The sequence below is a fragment of the Schistocerca nitens genome, chromosome 11, assembly GCF_023898315.1.
Source record: "Schistocerca nitens isolate TAMUIC-IGC-003100 chromosome 11, iqSchNite1.1, whole genome shotgun sequence".
Classification (NCBI taxonomy): Eukaryota; Metazoa; Arthropoda; class Insecta; order Orthoptera; family Acrididae; genus Schistocerca; species Schistocerca nitens.
The window spans coordinates 37,194,538-37,215,754 of record NC_064624.1 but is presented as its reverse complement, the minus strand read 5'-3'; the positions used below and the strand labels follow the sequence as shown (position 1 = coordinate 37,215,754).

Below are 21,217 nucleotides of genomic sequence, written 5' to 3'. Positions count from 1 at the left end.
TATTACCACAGCAACAACAATTACTACTACTAGGCACTTCTATGGTGTTCTATACGTAGTGTCCCTTACAAATGAACCACAGTTTTCCAAATACAAAAAAAGTTGATTATTCCCCATCCTACTACCATCCTTATGTGTTTGTTCCACTTTATATCACTTCGCAATGTTATGGTTGAAATGGCTCTGAGCACTATGGAACTTAACTTCTGAGGTCATCAGTCCCCTAGAACGTAGAACTACTTAAACCTAACTAACCCAAGGACATCACACACATCCATGCCCAATGCAGGATTCGAACCTGCAACTGTAGCGGACGCACGGTTCCAGACTGTAGCGCCTAGAACCGCTCGGCGATTCCGGCCGGCCTCTGCAATGTTATACCTAAACATTTTATTGACCAGACTGTCAATCTGTAGAGTACTGATGTTGTATACAACATTATGGGATTGTTTTTACTACTTATCGGCAGTTACTTGAATATTTCTGCATCTGCCATTCATCACACCACATAAAAAGTTTGTCCAAGTCATTTTGTATCCTCGTAGTCACTTAGTGATGATCCTTCCCCACACACAATGCCATTAGCAAACAGGCACAGAATGCTGCTCATCAGATCATTTCATATATAGATATGGCACCATTCTCTGTGGCACTATTGATGATACTCTTGTCTCTGAAAAAACAGTTGCTGTTGAGATCAAAGTACTGGCCTCTGTTACTTGAGAGGTCTTTGCACCATTCATATATCGGGGAACCTATTCCATATGCTCATACCTCTATTTACAGTATGCAGTGGTGCACTGTTCAAATGCTTTCTGGAAATATAGGAATGTGGAATCTAGCCTGTTGCCAATCATCCATGGTTCACAGTATGTAATTTGATAGATGACTAAGATGAGTATTGCACAAAATCAATGCTGATTTGTGGATAAAAACTTTTCTGCCTTAAAGAAATTAATTATATTTGAACTGAGGATATGTTCAGGAACTCTGGAGCAAATAATCATTATGATATTGTTCTGTAATTTTGCAGGTACATTCTTTTACCATTTTTATATACAGAAGCCACCTGAACTTTTTCCCAGCTGCCTGACTCTTTGCACTAGGCGAGAGATTTGTAATAAATGCAAGCTAAGTATGAGGCCAATGCTGTGCTCTGGACAAATGATTTGTGATTCTGTTTGGACATGGCAACTATTATGTTTTCAACTCTTCCAGTTGCTTCTCTACTCCAGGGATCCTATTACTATGTTCCTAATACAGGAGTCAGTGTGACAGTGAAACAACAATATGTTGGTATGATCCTCCTGCACAAACTTGATAACTAAATACAGAGAGGGGTTAGTGACCACCTTCTGCTTTCCTCCAAAGCCACACCAGACTGGTCAATGACTGCCTGGATAGAAGTCTTTGACCAGAAATGTCTCATGTTCTCTGTAAAATCTGTTGCTTATGTATGATGATGGTAGTTGTATGCTTCACGCATAGATCTTTTTACAGACAGAAGAATTTCCATTAGCACTTGCCTGTCACCAGTGTGCATACTTTTTTGAACTGAGTGTACAACAGTCTGCTTCCTCAGTGTTTTCCGAATTCTGACATTAAACCACAGTGGGTCTTTCCTGTCTGTAATCCAGTTACTCACCACATACATATTCAGCGTGTGATTTACAGTCCATTTAGCGTTTGTCCATCTTCCTCTATGTAAATCATATTGGAAGTAAATGACATTCTCATTGTTTAAATGGGATGCTAACAACTACTTAACTCTTTCTAGCAAATCTATTCACCTAGCCCTCTTAAAGGATTCATTAACTTCATTTACCATCCTGAATGAGATTTTCACTCTGCAGCAGAGTGTGCGCTGATATAAAACTTCCTGGCAGATTAAAACTGTGTGCCGGACCGAGACTCGAACTCAGGACCTTTGCCTTTTGCGGGCAAGTGCTCTACCATCTGAACTACCCAAGCACCACTCACGCCCCGTCCTCACAGCTTTACTTCTGCCAGTACTTCGTCTCCTACCTTCCAAGCTTTACAGAAGCTCTCCTGCGAACCTTGCAGAAGTAAAGCTGCGAGGACAGGGTGTGAGTCGTGCTTGGGTAGCTCAGATGGTAGAGTACTTGCCCGTGAAAGGCAAAGGTCCCGAGTTCAAGTCTCAGTCCGGCACACAGTTTTAATCTGCCAGGAAGTTTCATTTACCACTGTTGCTGTGCTGGCATCATGATCACTAGCCCCTCTCTGTACTAATACCATCTGTAAGGACAAGCCTTTTTATAGTTGCAGTATTTCAACTATTTCAATTTTGTGTGGGCAATTAAACTAGCAGCTTACGACAGCTTTCAGAAAACTGTTCAAAAGTACTTTACAAGACTGCCTGTCCATACCACTTGCAATGTATGCACAGACATCTTAGTCTCTACTCAGTAGCTTAGGATCACCTACTTTTTCTGCACTACTTTGTGTAGATTTTTCTTGAATAATTCTGTAACTGTCACAGCAGTATCACGTGGCGAATAAAAACATCCAATGCTGGAGTTCACATACACGGAACCATTAAGGGAACTACTCATTAAAACAGGAAATCATAGCTTGAGTCTTCCGACTTGGTACCAATTTTCATATAACTTCATCAATGCTATCTCATTTAATTTTTATTTGTACTTATAATGTAAAGAAGCAATTCTACAAACTCACAAGCAAAACTACTTCACCTGCTCAAAGATAATGTTTAAATCCATATGGGTAAAGTGTAACAAAATATTCTATTTTACCGGTTTCCTCGTTTCCAACCTGGAGCATACTGTAATACTGTCACCCTTGTTATCTTTACCCTAAAGTAAAAACAGGACTGCTAAAGTGAATACACACACAATTGATTACCATCTCATTATTTTCACCACAGCTCAACACGATTACTTCCATGTAGTCATATAAATTCTAAAATTACCTCTTTATTCACACCCTCCTCCAACTCTTCTTTTACATTCATGCTGCATGGATAATCTTGCGCCTGTGGCAAAAATAACAAACTGTAATAAGTACTTTTAAGCAGTCACAGTCCTCCCATATTATATAAAATGTATCACACAGATAAACCCCAACCATCACACTACTTTATAACTAAATAGTAGTTATTGTTAAGTGTTCTCTTTTGAGTTCAAAATTCTCAGTGATGAGCTCACTATGGTATAGTTCACTGGGAGGCAGCAAAAAATTGTAAGACTGATTAATGACAACGCCTTTGAAAATTCATTATGATCTTTCATTTCAGCCTTCTCCCTATGCTATTGTTTTCAATCATATTTTCTAGCTTCATTATCTACATATGCATATAATGGTAGTGTAATGAAGTAAAATAGCACAGCTACTACCTGAAACAATGACTTCAATGTTGTTCATAAAATCGATGTTGTTCATATCAAATTACAATACAGTTTACACCAACTGTGTGGGGGAGAAGAAACTGGACTGTCAAGTGCCACATCACTCATACTACTTTTATGATTAGAATAATAAAATGTCTAGAGCAGTTACATCAAAACCTTGTTGCACTGAATGCTTATTTATGATAAAATTATTAAACACACACACCCTACGTTGGCACACTACTTAATATTATTCTAACTTCATGAATTCCTTTTGGTGGGACAAGCACGTTTCTAACAGAACAAAAAGAGAGAGTAGGCTACAGGCTACATCAGTCCTATTCTATGGATCTGAACTATGGGGTTTACTTGCTGATCTCAAAAGAAGACAAAGTTCTGGAAAAATTATCTATGGAACAGCACCAGCATATCAATTCTGAAAAACCCATAATGTCAAAGAAAGTGCTGGAATGAGAACAAATGAAACAGTGATAGCATAGGACGAAAATCATTAAACTGATATTGGGATCTGTTGAGAATGTTAGATAATTAGCAGCCAAAGAATAATTTTTTATTTGAAATCATCTTACTGATAGAAACAAAGTAGACCACTTAACTTTCAGAAAGAGTATATTGACAAAATAATGAAGCAAAATGGTGTACGCAAAGAAGATGCCTTGAAGAGAGATGCTGGGCAGAAGATAGAAAGAATACAGCAAAATGTTATTAATTGACCTTTGTATTAATTAACTGCCTACAATAATACTAATATACTAGTACAAATAATGATCATTATGATTTTATTATTATTACTATCTGAGGCATGGTGGGCTACCTCTTTGAATTCCCATCCTGCACCTGGTGATGTCACTTCTTTGGCTTGGAGCTCGGGGCACCATGGGCCACGATAAGAGCCACGCACGGTACATCGACAGTATTTGCCATTCAGCCACAATTGACAGAATGGAGTGACTAGTAGCCCTTCAAAAGTTCTGTCAAGTTATTAATTGCAGGCACAGATGTTAATGAAAGACAGTACATTGGTGTGGTCTTGGCTATCTGTATTTGCTATTTGTTCTTCTCTGTGGAAGTCACATTATGCAACAAGCTTTCTCATCTGAAAAACTGCCCGATTTCAGTTGTGTTGCATGACTTAATACCTTGTGGCATTGCCTTGGAAGGGGTTAGGGTAGTGTCTAGCAACTAGATAAACTTGTTATTGGTATTCAATTCCCCATGTTCAGCAGTGGATTCGATGATTTGGTAATCCTGAATACTGTTTTAAGTGTGACCATGTTTAGCCTTAGACCGAGTTTTTGATGAGAATCATCTGACGAGTCCATTGATCTACCCAACTATCGTGGCCGTGCAGTTGTATTAAGTGAGAATGACAGTGGAATTTAGATGCTCCTTAGTCTGCTCCAGTTTTCTACTGTTGTGGCACACTTTGATTCTTTTGGACTTGGACTCAGGGCATGCTTATCATGCTGTGGCTGTTAACATTGCCTCTGTATATCAGCCTCAGGGAATTCACCACTGCCAGCTACTGATAGGCTGCCTTCACTCAAGTTACGTAAATCACTATTCGAAATTTGTACTAAAATTTTGTACATTTTGATTTTTGGGGGCTTGTTGGGTCGAGTGCCTCTGTTGTACATACTGTCGAGCACTGTTAGAATGGTCACATGCTGATCATCTCTATGTGAATCACACGTCACATTCAGATGTCATCCAGACTTGTGAAAACATAGCCTGTTGGTAAGTAACAGGCACATATGACGCTGAGAGACTGGAACAAGCAAAAGTGTGTAAAACCATCAAGTGTTACTGAGCTCTGAATGTTTTTCGTGTTCGTTCACTGGCCATTTGTGAGGTGGAGAGTAAAAGAAATTTATTCCGTCTCAGGGTGAGTTACTGCTTACCAGATTTAATTGTTGAAGTGATTGTTATTTTAAAGTTGTCATGGAGTGAGCTTTTCTCACCTGTTATTTATTTACTGCTACAAGTAGGTTCTGACTACTAATTACTGGTTTTCCTTTTTAAAGGGTGTTCTTGAGCTGCTATGCATGCACATTCACATACTGAATCACTTAGGGATTTTCTACAGTATGCCTTAGAATTTTCACTGTGTCTGAAGCCAGTTATATCGATCTGTGCATGCTCATTCTCTTGTTAATTACTTAACTGCTCACTGGTGCAAGATTTAGAGAGACTTGCTCTCTCTGTCTGCCTGAAGGTAGCTCTAGAAATCAGTGCACCTGTTTACTTTATTAAATTATCTAGATGCACTTGGAGGTGTATTTTAAGAATTTCCTTTTTCTAAGGGTCCCCAAGCAGCTATAAATTGCTCTGTCTTCCAGTATAGCTATTCAGTTTTAACCTTTGAGATGAGTTATCCTTCTGTGTTGTATTAAAGAGCCATCTGTTTCCAGATAATTATTTGTTCATTTGTTGAAGCATTTTCTCATTTGCGGTTTCTGAAGATGGAAATTTTGAATCTAAAATCTAAGAACTGAAGTCAGACACAGCTTTAGTTGTTAACTATTGCCTTATTTAAATTGTCACTAAACTAAGGTGTGCAATGTCTTAAATTTGAAAGTTCGGAGTGTTGCTTGTAATCCTGCTAATGTATCTGACTTAAGTTATTTTTCTTAAATAAAAACATTTTAATAAACAATGGAGACTCATGTGAACCCCAACCCATCCAGTCCTTCCACTTAATTTCCCCTTTTCCTGCTGGATGTTTGGTTGGTAACAGAGTATGGTTATTTTCCTGAAAGTAAAGGGGGAAGGTGTCATACTGTCATTCACCACGAGGTGTGTGTTTGCAGGTATCCACTGCTGAACATGGGGTCCCACAACTGTTCCAGTTTGTCCTCATTGAAAAATCAACAGTTTATCTACGAATTAAAAGTTTGTCAGCATCCATGTAAGGGCGGTGTGCCCAACTTGTGGACGACCCCTTGGTGATTAGTACCAACTGCACCATGGAGGTATATGTTGCACTAGCTGCCTGAGCTCCGGCCATGACAATCTTGTGTCAGAATGTAGTGTGTTTAGAAAGTAGTCAGCCCCATCATACGCAAATACATATAATTCAGGCACAATTGATCCATTGGGATAATCACTTGTGTGGTACTGCACAATGTAATCTCTATTCTGAGCAGATTACATTAGCTCTGCAGTTACAGGGACAGCTGCCTTTATTTAGACAAATTAGGAGCAATAGGTGGTGAACAAGATTCTCCCACCGACATATAACTGCTGGAAGTAGTAGGAATGCTACGGACACCTTTAAGGACATCAGGAGAATTCATTTGGGAAATTACAATACCAAATATTGTTACTGCTGCAAGCTATAATGGAACTTTCAATGTAGAATTTAAAGGCAGGTAAAATTTATCATATGGATCATAGTCAAATTTATGTTCCATGCCGACACTTTGGCCATCACTGACAATGTTGTTGTTCAGACGCTGTACCCCCTGTGTTAAGCCATGTTTTCACTCGAATTTTACATGAAAGTGCAACATCAAGGGAGTTGTAAAAATCAATTATTGGCCTGATATTCTCACCTCATATTAAGAGGCTACTCAGGCATAAACATTTTTGGCTATTGCAGTTTCCTCATGAACCTTTTCCTAGGTTCATAGATGAATGCATATGACCATTCCATACCTGGAATTTCAAGTCACAGAGATACAAATACTCAATAATATATTGCAGAAAATGCGGCCACAGGACTGTTCATGGATTACCTTCGCTAATAAATGCACATCTTTTACTGAATTAGAGGCTTTGGTGTCCGCTATTGAAGTCTGAGTTTCGCAGGCCAGCAGTGATGGGGGTTTAAGTGTCATTATCAGGTTGGGGATTGAGATTCCAAGCAATTTAAAAGGGGACCACCCATAAGGAAAAAGTGTAGGATGTGTTTCCAGTGTAACAAAGAGGGGCATTTTGTATGGCGATGTCTGGTTACATGGAAGGAGAATCAAACAGCCGACATCACACAGAATGGAAGAGGCATGGTAGTGTTCTACTGCCTAGGGGCTGGATCTGTGCCAAGTCTGAGGTACGGGAACCTCTGCCTTGTCTTTGGGTACAACTTAACCAGGAACGAATGTGTGCCCTCCTCAACTCTGGTAGTTCAGTTTCTCGGTTAGATTATCTGTGGCAGTTGAAGTTCCGCCATACCTGTAAATTGCCTTGTTTGCATCCGTCCTCCCAATGTTGAGCTCTCACTGGGCACATGTTGCCTCTGAGTATTGGAAAATTTTCTTGGCCTGTGAAGTGGATAGTAACTAAAAATCTTTCAGTGAACTTAATTTTGCAGTGTGTTTTTGTAAGTGGTAGTGGGTTTGTGCTAGTTTTTCAAGGCAGGGTTGTTTATTTTAAATTTAACCCAGCTGAAACATTCACATTGTGCTCCTGTCAGGTTGCCACAGGAATTCATAGTGTGTTACCGCAATGTTTGCCATTTCAGCTCAGTCACCTTCATCCAGTAGAGGTGATGCTGGTACTGGAAGTTTTTGATCGGTTACCACAGATGTTAACTAACAGATTGGACATCACCGATAAAATCCAGTACAAGATTTGCCTTACAAATGACATTCCAGAGAGGTTTTCTCCATCAAGGATGATATGTATGTGTATATGTTTATGTATATGTATATGTACTTTGATTAATAACGTGTTGTTCAATGCGGTCATCAGGACCTCAACTTCAGCCTATGCTTCTACCATATTCTCAGTATCTATGGGCAGCAGTGGGGTGTTTCATCCTGTTGTGGATTATTGTGCAGTTAATGAGAACGTAGTTTTGGAATCTGTGCCACTTCCCAATCTGCATAATTCTTTTACTTGGTTCAGTCAGGCTCAGTATTTTGCTGTCCTGGATCTCAATCTCGCATATTATCAGATCATGTTAACAGAGGATTCCAAGTATATTACTGCCTGCTGTACAGATTGAAACCTCCACAATTTTAACAGGGTGCCCTTTGGTTTTTCAACGGGAGTTACCATTATGTCTTGCCTTCTAGATTGTGTTTTTGGTGATTTCACATTCAAGTGTGTCTCTAATTACCTAGATGGCATGGTTGTTTACAGTTCTAGTCTGTCTGAAAACCTGCAACATCTTGAGGCAGTTCTGGTTTACCAGAGGGAGGTGGGACTTACTGTGAAACCATCTGAAATGACACTGGCACATAAGTTTCATCCTTGGGACATCTTAATTTCACTGATTGGATTGAAATTGACCATGAGCATACTAGTGATTTGCGAAAATTTCCAGCTCCTAGAAATAAGAAAGGTGTGGCACGGTTCATAGGCATGACAAATTTTTTTCAAAAGTCTGTGCCGAATTTTATTAAATTAGTGGGGTGCCTTAACGATTTAAGAAATTTCATATGGGACGAAAGTCATCCAGAATCTTCTGAAGCCATTAAGGTGGTGCTTAGTAACCCACTAGTATTAGACATACCAAATTTTGAGGTCGTGTTCTTCTTGCGGACAGACACCTAATTCTTCTGGAGTAGAAAGTGGTAGCTGTCTTCCTGCAGGAACGGAATGGTAGGGGAGGTGTTGCATGTTGATGCCCTATAGCAATGCACCTTGGGAACTTTCACCTGCGGGGATGAAATAATCTATGTATGAATGGGAAGCTTTGGCGGTTATGTTTGCCCTTAAGAAATTCAGATTTTATTTTGAACACCAGGAATTTTGTTTAGAGACTGACAATCAAGCTCTTAGTTAGGTTTTGGCTCATTATTTCCCTAATACCGTCTTAGGCATTTATAAAACTGTTGTCAAGATCAGACGACACATCACCTGGTCCTCCCTGTATAAGCAAGCCTGGAGGTTGGTGGGGTCAAGATCACTCAACATGTCACCTGGTCACCCCTGAATAAGGCTGTCCAGAGGTTGGTGGAGGAGTGTGAGAGCGGTAAGGGGGCTGAGCCCAACTTGAATTCCCTCAAGTGGCTTTTAGAGTCTACCCGTTAGGAATGCCTGATGGATTAACTTTGTATGGATTATATAGGTCCACTTCATCAAGTGTGTGTGTGTATTAGGCACCTACTAGTTATGATCATGGATGACTTTTCTCATTTTTTTGACACATTCCGAGCAGAGAAATGACCATCCTGGCAGCTGGCCAGCATTTGTTATGAATTTTTTCTGTTTCCAGGCCACCAAGGATGCTTGATAGCTTCTGTTTCCCAGCTATTTGTGAGGTTCTGCTTTGACAATGGAATTAAAGATGTGACCACAAATCCTTTTACCAGCATACTTTGCTGACCAGGTGAACTGCATGTTGAAGGCTGTGCTTATCTTTCACAACAAGGCTCAGACAACGTGGCTCAATTTTATCTTTAACACTGCACAACCCAAGTCCCTGGAGGCTGCTCCAGTATCCCTTATGTTAGCACATCCAGTCAATTTTCCTCTTGTCAACCTGTAGTCAATCAATGATTTGCTTCAAGAACAAGTCACCCTAGCAGTAACACAGCACAACTGGAGCCAGGCTAGACATAATACCAAAATTGCCTGTCACAGGCTATCCATCTGTTACAGTCAGGGGCTAAATGGTTCATTGGAAAGGCTGGGGACACAGTGTTAGTCCGAAACCCTAATATTGCTGAAAAGGGGGAGTTAGGGTTCGATAGCAAGCTAGCTTCTCAGTTGTTGGGACACTGTTAGATTGTCAGGGTGGTGAGCTCGGCAAACCTACTGGTTCTGAATTTATAGATGAGTAAAGCCTCACACATGCACATTATTCATATCAAGGAGACGCATATTTAAAGGGCTCCTTAATAGTGGAGAAGGGGGATTTTGGTTTGGTGGAGGAGGCTGAACCACGGTGGGCTCCCTCTTCGAATTCGTGCCCCATGTGCCTGGCAGATGTCACTTCTCACAGCTCACAGCTCGTGACACCAGTGGGCATTGTGGAGCAACAATGGGTGTAGAGGAACAGCACTGGATCTCATGGGCAGTCGGTGTCTTGAAGCTGGACTGGAGGGTGAGTCATGCAGGGCTCGTGGGCAGCATGTACTGTTTAGCCAAACTTTATGTGGCAGTATCATTATATCATCACAATCATTACAATAAAACAATCTTCGTTCAATAATGGTAACTGCCATAGGCTGATCAGCCCAAGATTATCATCACTCATCTAAAAGCTGGTATGTACACCTCTGGCACAGACAACAGTAGGGAGACATAGTGGCACGGAAGCAATGAGGCCTTCATAGATCACAGGAGGAAGTTGGAACCATATTTATACAATCAGGTCACCTCATTCCCATTAATTCTGGAAGGGGGGATGATCTCTGACGTTATGTTAAATCACATCCCAGATCTGTTCGGCCAGGTTCAGGGCTGGCGAGTTGGGTGGCCAAAACATCAATTGGAACTCACCACTGTGTTCCTGAAACCACTCTATCACACACTCATTGCCTTGTGAAATGGTGCATTGTTTTCATGAAAAATGCCACTGCCAGTGGGAAACATGATCGTCATGAAGGAGTGGACCTAACATGAACCATAGACTGTGGCACTGGTAGCGGGGCTTGCGTGCCTCAGCGATACAGATAGTCGTTCCGTAGGTGCAACCCCAATGGAGGCGTATCTGTTGTGGGGCCAGACAAACATGTGGTCCCTTAAGAGGGGCAGCAGTCTTTTCAGTAGTTGCAGGGGCGACAGTCAGGATGAATGACTGATCTGGTCTTGTAACATTAACCAAAACAGCCTTGCTGTGCTGGTACTGTAAACGGATGAAAGCAAGGGGAAACTATAGCCGTCATTTTTCACGAGGGGATGCAACTTAACTGTTCATTAAATGATGATGGTGTCCTCTTGGGTAAAATATTCCGGAAGTCAAATAGTCCCCCATTCAGATCTCCAGGATGACATCGTTATCAGGAGACAGAAAACTGATGTTCTACAAATTGGAACATGGAATGTCAGACCCTTTAATCAGGCAGGCAGGTTAGAAAATTTAAAAAGGGAAATGGATAGGGTAAAGACAAATATGGTGGTAATTGGTTAAGTTTGATTGCATGAGGAATAAGACTTCTGGTCAGATGAATACAGGATTATAAATACAAAATCATATAGGGGCAATGGAGGACTGGGTTTAAAAATGAATAAAAAACAGGAGTGCGGGTAAGATACTATGAACAGCATAGTGAATGCAGTAATCTAGCCAAGATAGACACAAAGCCCACACTTACCACAGTAGTACAAGTTCATATGCCAACCTGGTCCCCAGATGATGAAGAGATTAAAGAAATGTATGATGAGATAAAAGAAATTATTCAGATAACGAAGGGAGACAAAAATTTAATAGACATAGGGGATTGGAATTCAATAGTAGGAAAAGGAAGAGAAGGAAAAGTAGGAGGTGAATATGGAATGTGGGTAAGGAATGAAAGAGGAAGCCGTCTGGTAGAATTTTGCACAGAGCACAACTTCATCATACACTATGTGCTCAAAAGCATTGGGCCACCCCCAAAAACTTACTTTTTCATATTTGGTGCATTGTGCTGCCACCTACTCCATATCAGCGACCTCAGTAGTCATTATACATCGTGAGAGAGCAAAATGGGGTGCTCCGCGGAGCTCATTGACTTTGAATGTGGTCAGGTGTTAGGGTGTCATACGTCTGTATGCGAGCTTTCCACAGTCCTGAAAATTCCTACGTCCACTGTTTCTGATGAGATAGTGAAGTGGAAGCATGAAGGGACACATGCAGCACAAAAGCATACAGGCCTATCTTGTCTGCTGACTGAAAGATACTGCCGACATTTGGAGAAGGCTGTAATGTGTAATAGGCAGATATCTATCCAGACCTGAAAGAACTGCAAAAAGGTAGGAATTGTAAGAGAAAGTGGATAAAGTGAAAGGATCAGAGATTGTAGAGTGTTTCAGAAAGCACTAGGGAACCATTGACAAGGACATGGGTAAGAGATACAGCAGAAGAGGAAGGGTAGCTTTGAGAGATTACTAGTGAAAGTAGCAGAGGATCAAGTAGGTAAAAAGACGAGGCTAGTAGAAATCCTTGGGTAACAGAGGAGATACTGAATTTAATAGATGAATGGTGAAAATATAAAAATGCAGTAAATGAAGCAGGCTAAAAGGAATAAAAACGTCTCAAAAATGAGATCGACAGGAAGTACAAAATGGCTCCACAGGGATGGTAACAGGACAAATTTAAGGATGTAGAGGCATATACGACTAGGGGTAAGACAAACACTGCGTACTGGAATACTGAAGAGACCTATAGAGGGTCTATACAACGGCGATGCACTTGCGGGCAATATTTTGAAAATGGAAGAGAACGTAGATGAGGATGAAATGGGAGATACGATACTGCGTGAAGAATTTGACAGTGCTGAAAGACATAAGTTGAAACAAGGCCCTGGGAGGAGACAACATCCATTAAAACTACTGATAGCCTTGGGACCGCCAGCCTTGAAAAAACTCTGCCATCTGGTCAGAAAAATGTATGAGACAGGCAAAATACCCCCAGACTTCAAGAAGAATATAATAATTGCAATCCCAAAGAAAGCAAATGTTGACAGGCATGAAAATTACCGATCTATCAGTTTAATAAGTCATGGCTGTAGAATACTAACATGAATTCTTTACAGTCGAATGGAAAAACTGGTAGGTGCCGACCTCAGGGAAGATTAGTTTTGATTCCGTAGAAACGTTGGAACACGTGAGGCAATACCGCCCCTATGATTTATCTTAGATGATAGATGAAGGAAAGGCAAACCTACATTTCTAGTATTTGTAAACTTAAAGAAAGCTTTCGACAATGTTGACTGGCATACTCTCTTTCAATTCTGAAGGTGGCAGTCGTCAAATGCAGGGAGTGAAAGGCTATTTACAATTTGTACAGAAACCAGATGGCAGTTACAAAAGGGGAGGAGCGAAAGGGAAGCAGTGGTTGGGAAGGGAGTGAGACAGGGTTTTAGCCTATCCCTGATGTCGCTCAGTCTGCATATTGAGCAAGCAATAAAGGGAACAAAAGAAAAAAATTTCAGTAGGAATTAAAATCCAGGGAGGAGAAATAAAAACTTTGAGGTTAGCTAATGACATTGTAATTCTGTCAGAGACAGTAAAGGGCCTGGAAGATCAGTTGAACAGAATGGACAGCGCATTCAAAGAGGGATATAAGACGAACATCAACAAAAGCAAAACACGGATAATGGAATGTAGTCGAATTAAATTGGGTGATGATGACAGAATTACATTATAATAAGACAATTAAGGTAGTAGATAAGTTTTGCTATTTGGTGAGCAAAATAACTGACCAAGGTTGAAGTAGAGAGAATATAAAATGTAGTCTGGCAATGCCAAGGACAGCATTTCTGAAGAAGAGAAATTTGTTCACATTGAGTATACATTTAAGTGTCAGGAAGTCTTTTCTGAAAGTATTTGCATTGAGTGTATCCATGTATGGAAGTGAAACATGAACGATAAATAGTTTAGACGAGAAGAGAACAGAAGCTTTCGAAATGTGGTGCTACAGAAGAATGCTGAAGATTAGATGGGTAGATAATGTGACTAATGAGGAGATACTGAATAGAATTGGGGAGAAGAGGAATTTGTAGCACAACTTAACTATAGGGTGGGGAACAAAATGTGTTACCAATTGTTTCTTTTACAATTTACGCCACACATTAGATACTCCACTGGGATCTCTACAGCAGTACCAGCAGAGCTTGGAAAAACAAAGAGTTACGAAATGACATGTAATTCATGATACTGCCACTAGGAGAATAGTAACCAGCAATGGCTGACAATGGAAGACTGACGACACAGCAACGATCGGCAATTGTGTTACTTTTCCATGAAACAAAAAGCCTTGTTGTGACTCAGAGGTGTTTTTGACAACAGTTTAACACACGATGGGTCCCTTGCAAGAAGACCATTCACAGGTTGTACGATAAATTTGTACAGGAAGGAACAGTATTGTATCCGAAGCGACCTTGGCCTAAGCCTGTTTGTTCGTCGGAGAATATTTAAGCAGTATGAGTTGATGTACAGAGAAGTCCCGGGAAATTGTGTAGAAAGGCAGCAGTGCAACTGGGAATATCCAGTCGCTCCATTCAATGCATTCTTAAAAGTGGCCTCCACATGTACCCATACAAGATGACCTGTGCACAGAAGCTCACTGAAGAACACAAGCAGCAGAGACTTCTGTTTGCTCAGTGGGTGGAGGATAGGGAAGGAACTCTCAACAACGTTTGGTTTTCAGATGAGGCGCATTTTCATTTAGATGGTGTGGTTAACAAACAAAATGTACACTTTTGGGCCACTGAAAACCCGCAAGTGCTTCATGAACGACATTATTCTCCGAGGGTTACAGCGTGGGCAGCAATTTCCAGTCACGGACTTACTGGACCCTTTTTCTTTGAAGAAACTGAATAGCAAACGTTATTTGAGCATGCTTCGCAATAGATTCATTCCACAGCTTCTTGCAACTGCCTTGCCCTTCAACACACAGTGATTCATGCAAGGTGGATCAAGGCCACATACTGCAAACACTGTGTTGGAGTTTTTACATGAGCATTTCGACATGCGGGTCATTTCACTCAGGTTTCCAGGTCGCTTCAATGACTGACAAAATTGGCCCCCTAATAGTCCAGACCTCAATCCATGTGACTCTTTTCTTTGGGGGTACCTAAGGGAAAAAAATTTCCTGAAACGTCCATGTGATTTAATGGAGCTCAGAAGACTTATTCTTTAAGCTTTCATTGAAATTAGGGAAGACATGTGCCATAGGGTACTCACTAACTTCAGCCTTTCTTTGAAGAAAGTTAGGAAACGAAATGGTGGACATATTGAGCATGTACTGAGTTAGAACAAATCTCCATGGACAGCTCTTCATTGTAGTATATGTTCCTTTCAGATTGTATTGACAATAAAGTTTATATTCAAAAACAAAATGGTAACACATTTCGTGTGCCACCCTATAGAAGAAGGGACTGGTTGGTAGGACAGGTTCTGAGCCATCAATGGATCATCGATTTAGTATTGGAGGGAAGGGTGGAGGGTGAAAATCAGAGGGAGACCAAGACATGAATACACTAAACAGATTCAGGAGGATGTGGGTTGCAGTAGTTACTCAGGGATGAAGAAGCTTGCACAGGATAGAGTAGCATGGAGAGCTGCATCAATCCAGTCTTGTCACTGAAGAGCACAACAACAACAACAACAACAACAACAACAGAAGGGGTGGATGTGCTTTGCAACCAGTTTACAATACTTCTTTTGTGACACAGTGCCTCACACGAGCTCCACTGTACAGTCTGACGCCTTTGATTCATTCTTATTGATCATCCTCAATACTGACCCAGTTTGAGCCAATGAATTTTCAACTGTTTGCAAAACTTAAAGAACACCTTCAGGGACTCAACTTTGATAGTGATTAACTAGTATGAGCGTAGGTGAGGCTGTGGGTCTGCCAACGAAGTCAAGCATTCTACAGTGACGACACCAACAACCTGGTGTCTCACTGGGAGAAAGGTGTTCAGTGCCACGGTGACTATGTTTGAAATAAATATACAAACACGAAGAATAAATATGTTAAATATTAAGTTTGTTTTAATTAAAATGCTTCAATAATTTCTGAATAGAAATTTTGTGTCATTACTTTCCAGCATGTGCTCATGCGCAAAATATACACCAATTAAAAATTGACATTTAATTAATTTGGCAAAGAAGGTGGCTTTCAACTGATACAAAGTTAAGGTCATAGGGAAGTTCAGTCCATCAACTAACACAGCACACAGTGTATGAGAAGACTTCTTGTTGGTAAAAAGTTACGTTATGGGCACCATTTGGATGTTTTGGTTAACATTAGGCTGTGCTACTGATCAATTTGTTACCATATCCTTTACTTGGCTTTCACATTTCTAGACTTTGTCAGCTCACAGCCACACTGCCACTTTTGAACATAGGCTAAGCCTTGAGATGCACTATGAATCAGACTCCCACTACAACCAATGTTACAAGGGGGGAGTGGGTCTAGAACCACATTTTAACCTTGTAGCCTTTGAATAGTTCTCCAGTTTAGGTCCAAAGTCAATGGATCTTCAAACTGCTTTTCGTTTACATGATGTGTGTTGTGCATACATATCATCCTGAATGCCAAACCATCATTACATCAGGGGTCAAAGCCAAAGCCTGAACTGTGTTGGGTCTAACCACTCTTTTACTGTATTTAATAAAATTTAGTATATTTATTTTCCTATCATTTCCTCACAGTGATTGTTTAGGATTACTGTTGTGATAATGCTTGTCAAATGTTCACATAGTTTGTATAATCTATAATGATGTACTCAAATATATTCAAATGCAAATGCTGCATTAATGCTATCCCAGTACTTCTGCAGTTGCACTCAAGATGGATGTTGAAACAGATTTTTTCAGCACAGGTAGTTAACAAGTAGTTTGCATGATTGTGTAAGTGCGCTCAATTCTCATTTGCAGGATAAAAATACTAGTGGCACCAAGTGAATTTGTTTGCTGCTGATAGGTGAATACCCTACAACCAGTTGCACTACATCAGATTTCAAGTGACATGTATATGTAAGATTATTTACACCAGTAACTGTAACATTGTGACAGTTTCACAAACAATATGTGTAACAATGTGCAGCAAATGCAGAAAGTGGTTATGAACAAACCTGTCAATATTTGATGTGTAGCCCCATGGCTTCATCAAAACTTTGCTGCCAACATACAAATTCATTCTGCTGTGTAACAATTTATGCTTCCATGTGATATTTGTCTGAAATTTAACTTTACTGCTGAGAGTTCTACTTACATATGGTTAAATATTCAAAGTAAACAAAATATACTTCTCAGATTAGTGACCATGCGAGTGTCACTTCAAAATTATTTATAAATAATTTATTTTACATTATCAGTAAATAAATTACAATTCTCATTCCATACCATGATACACTGCAATAATGCATTAACTGCAGCCATACCATTTATAAATTTAATGGCACTGCTAAGATTCACTACAGTCATAATTATTCTTAAGTTGCACATTAAGGTTGTCATTCAAAAGAAGTGTATCAGAGAAGAATATACCCAATTTATGGCAACCAGTTTATCAGTATAATTGGGTTGTGCATTAAAAAAGTTTTCCATGTTTACTAAACATTAAATTGAAACTCTTGCTCAATTCTATGTGAGGTTTAATACAAGGCTTATTTCAATGCACTGTGTAAAATGTCATATTTAAGACAGTAAGTTCATCAGTTTAGTAAACCGAATTATTCATGTTTCCAGCTGTATGACATCAATTGTATGTATTCACGGATCACACTGCACACAGAAATTAATGAAACCCTGTTAAGAAATACAAGTAAGCCACTTACTATGAAGTGTAACTCAGTTTGTACTTCATCAGTTTCCTCTTTTTTTATCCACTTAGTTGGCTCCTGGTCCATCGCTTCAGTTCTACAGTCTGAAAAGAAAAAGCAATCAGATAAGAAAAGTTTTTGGCCCACTCAGTTTCTGTTTTCACCATGAGGTATAGTTCAAAGGCAGTATTTTCACTCATATATTGCATGCAGTAAATGGGTGATTACACAGGAAACAGATTCAAAGTGGCTGAGGAAAAGTGTGTTCATTGATATAAACGCATTCACATTTTGCAGGTCATGAAGAGTGATAACAATCATAAAATAACATGCAATGGAAACCGAGCATTTAAAGTTGCTACTGCTTCTTTGTAACACTGGTTCATGGATACCATCCTGTTGTGACAATTATGGAAGATGTGTAATTTTGTGTGCATGCATTAACTTCAGCATTACAAACAATCACAGCAGTCAATAGATTGCAGTGATATTACTCAATAACATCAAATATTTCATTCAATACTTGGTTCACTGTGTTAATTTCAGTGTGATAGGGACATGAAGAAAATCCGGACATATGGATTGTTTATGAGTGAATATGCATTTTCAACATAGGCATTACCTTGAAACTTACTTCATCTGTATTCATTCACGGATGTATGCCCAATTTACAGGAAGCGTCATCATTTTAGAATCTTTACCTGCTATTAAAGGAAACCAATACCTGCACTGTAGACTGCACATTGCAATGCGGAAGTTCTCATTCTTGATTACCATCAAGATTAAACATTGGTTAGCATTTTCTAACAAAACTGATTTACTGAAACAACTTCATACTAACAATAAATATGATGAATGATCTATTGAGTTCTGATGACATGTAATGCTTTATGTTAGACAGATTATAGTTAATCTGTACCTTGTATTTCGCCAGTTCGTAAATGATGTTACAGTACTCTTATACAGAACTCCATTAAAACCCACACACTACAACAAACTGGTATTTACATATGATTACACGAATACTAACGACACGAATAATCAAAGCACAGTGAAAACTAACAAAATGCAACAGAATTGCAGCATTTCCTTTCATGCGAACATACTGAACCCATGAAATGATGTAGTAACTGTGGGCACTTTAAAAAATCCTTACGTTAGCCCTAAAATCTGGAGCCGCTATATGTCTACATCACATCACAGAAAATTATCATCGCAATCATTATTACTGCTAAGTAAGTCAAAATAACCGTACTAACATGGACAACCTTTGAATTTCACTGTCCGCCTTTTCTCGTTAGCCATGAAGTATATGAGGAGATCACTTCGTAGACAAACTACTCCTGACAGCACGTCACACACTCAGCCGTTTCTTTTACGAAGATACACGTAGCGATTTTACCGGTCAGACCAAAAACAAGCACTAACAACTCAGGTATTTACTAGTTATGAACATAACCTGAAAAATTACAACATTCACACACCGTCACCAAGCACACTATAGGTGATGTGATCACAATTAAATACAGAATAAAATCTCATCCTTATGTACCCATTAAAAATTAAAACATAAGAAAGACAGCAGCCTCAAACAGCAGAGTCATCACAAGATATTCGCGAACTATTACACTCATCAAACTAAACTGTTACTGTGATAGAAATTAAGTACCATGTTAATTTACTTGCGAAACACATTTCTTCACTTATTCTTATTTGCAGTTTATAAACGCTTATAAATTACCTGGAGAATGTCACACACAAATTTCCACAACACCATGAGGTTGCTGCTGACTACACAGTACACGAAGGGTGACAGTATCACAGAACCAGCAGATGCATTCAAAACCAGCGTTAGTGATGGGCTAAACTGCGATTTTCCGATATCAGTGATTTCTGTGAATGCTACTTTTCAGTATCTGTTATTCTTAACTGTAATTGTCGCAGTTAAGGAACATAGGTTGTGTATCCCTCCGCCACTGCTATTTCTGCGATTTCTGCTACTTCTGCGATTTCTGTGCCTGCTGCTACTTCTGCTATTTCTGTGACTCCTGCGATTTCTGCGACTTACCACCGTATGAAAGAGTTACATCTGTCAACACAGAAAATTGCATCGCAACAAACCTGTCATTGGCAAGTATGTTTTACGTTTTTTCTTCCGTTGGCTTTAATTTTGTATTAAAGAAACAACTGTGAAAATATTAATAGTGTAATTAATATGCAAGTAGCCGTACAGTACCGTAATAGTTCGTGTTTAGAAAATGAATTCTAACATATTGTTATGCTCACAGGTACCTGAACTACATTTCAGTCACTCAGTAAAGTAATAACTCAAAATATCATTGTCAACAGATCAGAAGAAATTGTCACTGCGTCTTTAGACCGTTTTCGTCAGACGAGAGGTTAGTTTCTAAGCGTTTCGATGGACTTAATTACTTCAGTGAAATCGTTCTTGCAAATGTGACATTCATTATAGCAAATATTAGCAATCTACTCTGTCAATTATATTGCTAGTAATTAGTGACAGCAAAAATTGTTTAATAATCCTTGTGTTTTTGCAGACGCAGTTCTGACTCTGATTACTGGTTGCTGTACGTATCTGTACGTATCTGAGGCTGTTGAGAGAGACTCGTGAAGATTCAAGACAGCTCTTAGAGGATTTGCAGTTTAAAAGTGAAATAATTGTGAAATAAGTGTGTGAATGATTAAACTGTGTTTTATTGAAGTTGTGCGATTTTAAAGGCATAATAAATGTTAAATACAGTGAGTGAATAATAAAAATCTAATTTTCCACATGTTAAGCCGTCCAATACCCCTAATTTTCCGCCACTTACTTATTGGTAAACACTTGTTGGAGAGTGACATGCCGCCGCCCCCCCCCCCCCTCCCCCCCTTTCTCCACAATCTTGGTGTGACACTGACCTGTAACATATCCCGAAGTCTACAATATGGATTTTGAGGCTGTTGATGTGAAAGTGGGAAGTACAGATCTTCCAGTTAAATCGGGAATAGCTTAAGTGCATTACTTGAAAGTAACACAGGAAAAGCATACTTATGTAGGTGGTAGTAGTGTCGGCAAAAAGTTCTTGTGTGTGAAGTTGCCATGTAGAACACCAGGTGTAAAACTTTTCTCCCTAGTCTTGAACTGTGTCGGAACAAAAGTGAGGCATTCATATGACTGTTTTCATTTCACTACACTTATACAGATGTCTGAGTTCTGCTGTGTTAACATTGCAAAGTCCTGTAGGCATGTGGAGTATTAACCAAAACTGTCATATTGGAAGCAGAATCAAACACATTTGTTACGTTACTTGATATTTTCAGGAGAAAAAGGCAATGTTGCTTCTTATTAATATAATACATTCAGAGTCACAGCAGTATTTGACCAACCATAGCTGGTGCTGAATGTGCATGTCGTCATATAATATGAAGGGCTTATTTCAATTGTGGTACAAGTCCATTACC

General features: G+C 39.5%; 1 protein-coding gene across 2 annotated transcripts in view; it reads right to left on the bottom strand.

The window, feature by feature from the left end:
• Positions 1–19,634, bottom strand: part of LOC126213261 (zinc finger protein 492-like) — a 103,144-nt gene extending 83,510 nt beyond the window's left edge. The window contains exons 1-3 of one of the 2 annotated variants that reach the window (XM_049940917.1): positions 19,497–19,634; positions 17,771–17,859; positions 2,951–3,013 (exon numbers count right to left, since the gene is read on the bottom strand). In XM_049940917.1, coding sequence (XP_049796874.1) covers positions 2,951–3,013; positions 17,771–17,842 — 135 coding nt within the window. In that variant the 5' untranslated portion in view covers positions 17,843–17,859; positions 19,497–19,634. Of the gene's footprint in view, positions 1–2,950; positions 3,014–17,770; positions 17,860–19,023; positions 19,146–19,496 lie in introns of those variants that run through there. The other variant, XM_049940918.1, reaches the window with a different exon arrangement.
• Between the last annotated feature and the right edge of the window lie 1,583 nt (positions 19,635–21,217).